Raw genomic sequence first — 5,056 nt, 5'->3', positions numbered from 1 at the left:
TAAAACAATACATAAGCTCAGTTTCCATGTCAAAAACACAGCTGACTGCCTCCAAAATGTGAATGTTTTTGAAAATACCACTTCTTCGGTTACCATCTTTAATTACGTCATATTAAGAAATCCCGGGGAAAAAAGGCGGTATTGACTTAGACGCCCAAAAAGGGCGTAAAAAGAGCTTTCATTTGGTATGTCATGATGCTATGTTTAGAGCAGCCATACGGAAATGAGGCCCTAGCAACGGATGCGATTTCCCGTTGCTAAGGAGAAAATTGTATATCAGGGCTCATAAGAAACCCAATATATCGGCAGATATTTATGCTACGGCCTTGAAATTTTCAGGGTATGTTCAGGAAGGATAAAGGATCCTAAAAAGCCCTAAATCCCGAAATTGATAAATTTTTCACCAATTTTCAAAATCTCATATGACTACCCCCTTAAGACCTTTTCGAATGGCTTTATTGTCTCTCGAATATCCTTCCGGAACCAAAAATGTGTTAACCCTTGGAGCATCTAAGGGGGGGGGAAAGAGCTTTTTCGATAACATTTGAAATATTTATCCAATTGACTTGACTTGGAATTTTGTGAATTTTCATCAATCATAATTTTTTTGCTCAAATTTTGTGAGGGAATTTCACATGACATGTTTTTTGGGACAAATAATTATTTTCCGCCATCTGTTGGTATCATCGTGTATTTTAGAGACAGGCCTAAAATTTTGTCCTTTTAGCCTCAATCAGCCCTAGAATACTGTATCTAGAGAATGGAAAATGTTATTAACTTTCAATTTTGACAAATGTTAGGTATTGATAATACAAGCTTGCAGCCAAAATTTCAGCAAAATCGGTCGAGCGCAAAGGTCTGTAAAGGTCTAGAATACCAACCGCTCACGTGACTAAATTGTAATTTTGCACATTACCTTAGATGGTCAATACATAGATTTATAAAGCCCGAAGTTATAGATGTCGTGCTTTAAGCTCTTCCAAGCAAAAAATATCGAAAATCTGCGAAGCTTCTTATTAATCAAGCGTTAAAATTCTATAGTAATGTCACGTGACTTAGGTAGGATTTCCTACCTAACATCGGCACACATAAATCTATGGGTCAATATTTATCACTGTTGAAAATTTCAAGTCAAGGACCCCCAGTAGTTCCTGAGTTCCGGCAGGTGGTCAACGTGTAATTTACAGACCGGTCTGCAAAGTATCAAAGAACGAATTTTTTAGTTACAAGTTACCTCCCTCAAGATGCTACCCCTAGTAAAAAAATTAGAAATATTCTTGAAGGGTTAACAGGTTAAAAATCAGAAGGATGAATTGGAAAGTTTAATCATTGTCTAGTCCATATAAAAAACCCGGTCTGGAAGCCTTTTGTTTCTTTCCATTGTTTCTTACATGAACTTGTGTTGACAAATTAATTTTCTCACTTTTTGATCATGTAATTAAGTCTTAAACCAAGAGGAGTACTTGGTAACGTGATCAAAAACTGAGCAAATCGATTTTAACAGAAAAAGCAAACAAAAAGTTAAAACAATAAGATTCCAGACCAGTGTTTTTATAAGGGCTGTGGTTTAATAAAGTTCAGAAAAGATCATTATCCAAATTTTCCGTTCATATTTTCAGCTGCTGGAAAGTATTTCTATGAAAAAACTGATGGTAACTTTTTGATCCTGGAAGCGAACAATTACATCGGTGGGCGTGTAAAGAATATTGACTTCTATGGTTACAATATACCACTGGGTGCTGGCTGGTTGCATGAAATCAATGAGGATCATATACTGTACCGAAAAGCTAAAGAATACAACTTAAAAACTTTCATTGATAATTATTGGTTGAGCACGATAGATTTTAGGTGAGCCGTTTAATTTCCCGTCAAGGAGAAACCCCGTAAAATGCTTTCTATAGTTCGAATCTCTCCGTAATTAGAACAACTAAGATTACCCTTTCGATTTCGAATTAGCGAGAGTCATATCTATAACTTTCGGATATTGTCACATGCTTTTACTCGGTAAGGCTCTAAAATGAATAGACAGTTGTGGACACAGGAGGAGGGGGCTAAACACTTCGCTGCCGAGTTTTTTTCAGAAATCGAAAATTTGACCTTTTGGAATTTCATTGAAAGTTTGACTTTCAGAGTCTCCTGCGGCCTGGGTTTCGCTGAAAATGCCTTCAAATTGTATACCGATCGTAGCAGAGTTTTAGAACTCTACCCTTCTAACCTAAGTTAGAGCCCTTCCAAATCGCTTGTCGCTTTAAAATTTCGTGCCTTTATTTAATGATCTACGCAACATTTATACATATTATATAGTATTTAATATAGTTTTCAATAAAAACGATCGCTACAATTTGGGTTTAATCAGAGAAGTTGTTTTTTATCCCTTTACACTTCTCTGGATAAATGTTATTTGTTAACAGCGGACAGCTACTGTTCTTGGTCTTATAAAAGCATAAATGTTCCTTTGGCAAAACACTTTTTAAATTTTTCTTTTCTTTTTTTCATACAGAAACGGGACTGACGGAAGCGTCATTCCATCGAGCGAAGTTACCAAAATCAACGATCGCGCGGTCATCGCTCAAGCCCGTATGGACGCGCTGGTCGAGAAGCGTGTTAACAACGGAAAAGGAACTGTAGATGTGAAAACAGGTCTTCGTTGGGGAGGTTGGATCTCTAAAACACCTTTGGAAAATGCGGTGGAGTATTTCCGGTACGATTTTGAAAGTGGGATGAAGCCGGACGTTGTAGATGCAATGATTTATGGGTCAACTGACATCGATGGTAATCTTTATGGATCTATTCAATCTCGTCCCCGTGTATCCCAGGCTTTCTTTGCGTTACTGATGGACTTGATGAATATTATCCGGCGCTGTCAGTAAACATCAAAAAGCTGATACCGTAAGTTGGTCTAATGTCGACATCCCTCTTCTAATTTCGGCACCTTTCTTTAGGGATAGGAATAATAGGAAGGTCGGAATCGTCGATGAAAACTATTTTTCTTTCCTGATCAGAGTAAGAGAAACTTTTGTCTATTTTCTCAAGATTTGTGAAAAAGGGTGGAAATTAGAAAATTTTTGAATTTTTGAATTTTGCGTCTACTTTAAGTCATTTTCGCCACTTTGTCAATTTTTCGTTCTGAAAGGGTTCCAAATTTACCAAAAATTCATATCTCAAGCTCCAGAGGCACGTCCCCGTCAGTCGTCAAGGTCAGTGCCCCGGAGTTATGGACTAATTAAGAAGGCATGTAGGAAAGGTGTCACCCTCAAAGGGTGACCTTTATAATCTTTTTATAGAAATTGCACATGAAAGAATTGTGACCGATCCGAGAGGTTATGGTTTTCCCATATTCGAAGAAAGTAAGCCGTACCAATCCAAAATCAAACTCAACAAAACAGTCAGTAAAATCACACTCCACTCAAAACATGATTTAACAGTTCAATGCAAGGATGGAACATCTTATACTACAAAAAACGTTTTGGTCACAGTCAGTACTGGAGTTTTACAATCAGGGAATATCAAGTTCTCACCAGCATTGCCTGATTGGAAAACTGAAGGACTCGATATGGCTCCTATGTGTTGGTATTGTAAAATTTTTCTTAAATTTGACACAGTGTTTTGGGATAACAGTAAGGAGTACTTGGTTTTGGCAACTGAATTGAAAGGTTACTGGATACATTTTCAAAATGTTAACATGGATGGATTCTTTACTGGCTCAAAAACATTGCAAGCTTTATTGACAGGTAGTAATCTATTTGTGATTTTCTAATAAACTTGCTGTATACACCATTGTCTCATAGCCCCGGTGAAGCTGTTTCCCCTTATTGGGGACGAAGATTTCTAACGAAATTCCAATGGGGATCTAGAAATTATATTGTACCATGATAAGAAAAATCTAGTGGTTTTAGAATGCAATTTTCGAATTGAATTTTAAATGTTGAAATCATAATTAAATTTTCTAGTGGGGTGAATTTATAGGGTATTTTTCCCACCGGGGCAGAATTATTGCTAAATTTTACATTGGGGTGTTTGTATACTCCAATAGAATTCCTTCGATTCGTATTATTGAGTTTATGTTTTTGCACTTTTGAGGACGGTAGAATGACTGAAGCGAATTGGAAAAACCCGCTGTTCTGACCCGAAAAATTGAGGACGATGAAAGTGCTGTTTACCGTCGTTTCCAGTTTAATCAAGTTAAGATCTAGATAAGAAGCCTACCGTCTCCGTTGCATAAAAACATAGATACATAAATTCGCTAATATTAGCCAGAGGGGATTAATTCGTACGGTAAACAGCGAGTGACATTCCCTTATTGAAGATACTGTCTAATTTATGTGAAGATCGGGTACCAGATACTATAGTTTGCTGTGAATGTTAAAGCTTTCTTTGACTAAAATGTAACGGTGGGGCTATTTAGGGTAAATATTAATTTTTCATGGTCTGGGATTTCTGGCGCTTTCCTTTTCGCATACTCTTAAGGCTTTGGGACTTCTCGTGTCTCCACCCCATTTTTCTTTCAATAACATTTGTGCTTCTCTCACTTCTTTCCCTGGGACAATGGAGCAAAATTGGTTTGAAACAATGTCCCAGAGACAAAATCAGCGTGTCTTTTGGATGGAGCATGTTGCATTGCACCAACGCGAAAAGAACTTCTCGTGTCCCCAAGCCTTTAGTTATTAGCATACTAATGTAAACTCTACTTATAGGTGAATACTGTAAATAAAGTCATTTGTATACAGATGAAGAAATCAAAGACCAGGCTTTCAAAGCGTTGAAAAAGGTTTTCCCAACTGCAATAAGACCTACATGTATACGACTTTCAATAGACCTTTTAATAAAAAAGTGATGCATTGTGGGATTGCTTCGAGCGTATTACAATAGAATTCCCTCGAGGAAATCCTAAGAGATTTCTATTGTAATACACTCGAAACAATCCCACAATGCATCGCTTTTTTAGAAAAATCAAAAACTCCGATAAGGTCTATTTGACTTTCTTGTCTTGATGTCTGCAACAAGTCATGTTTGAGAATCCATTTAGTTTTTCAAAGTGACAATCGACAATAATTTT

General features: G+C 37.0%; 1 protein-coding gene across 1 annotated transcript; it reads left to right on the top strand.

The window, feature by feature from the left end:
• The first annotated feature begins 1,043 nt into the window (after window positions 1-1,043).
• LOC136802912 (uncharacterized) lies at window positions 1,044-3,757 on the top strand. The gene is made up of 4 exons (XM_067059666.1): window positions 1,044-1,059; window positions 1,620-1,848; window positions 2,501-2,772; window positions 3,285-3,757. Exons 1-4 carry the CDS (start codon window positions 1,044-1,046, stop codon window positions 3,755-3,757), a joined length of 990 nt encoding a protein of 329 aa, XP_066915767.1.
• The last annotated feature ends 1,299 nt before the right edge of the window (window positions 3,758-5,056 follow it).

This window comes from Clytia hemisphaerica, unplaced genomic scaffold, assembly GCF_902728285.1.
Source record: "Clytia hemisphaerica strain Z4C2 unplaced genomic scaffold, Clytia hemisphaerica genome assembly, whole genome shotgun sequence".
Classification (NCBI taxonomy): domain Eukaryota; kingdom Metazoa; phylum Cnidaria; class Hydrozoa; order Leptothecata; family Clytiidae; genus Clytia; species Clytia hemisphaerica.
This window is presented reverse-complemented; position numbering and strand designations above follow the sequence as displayed.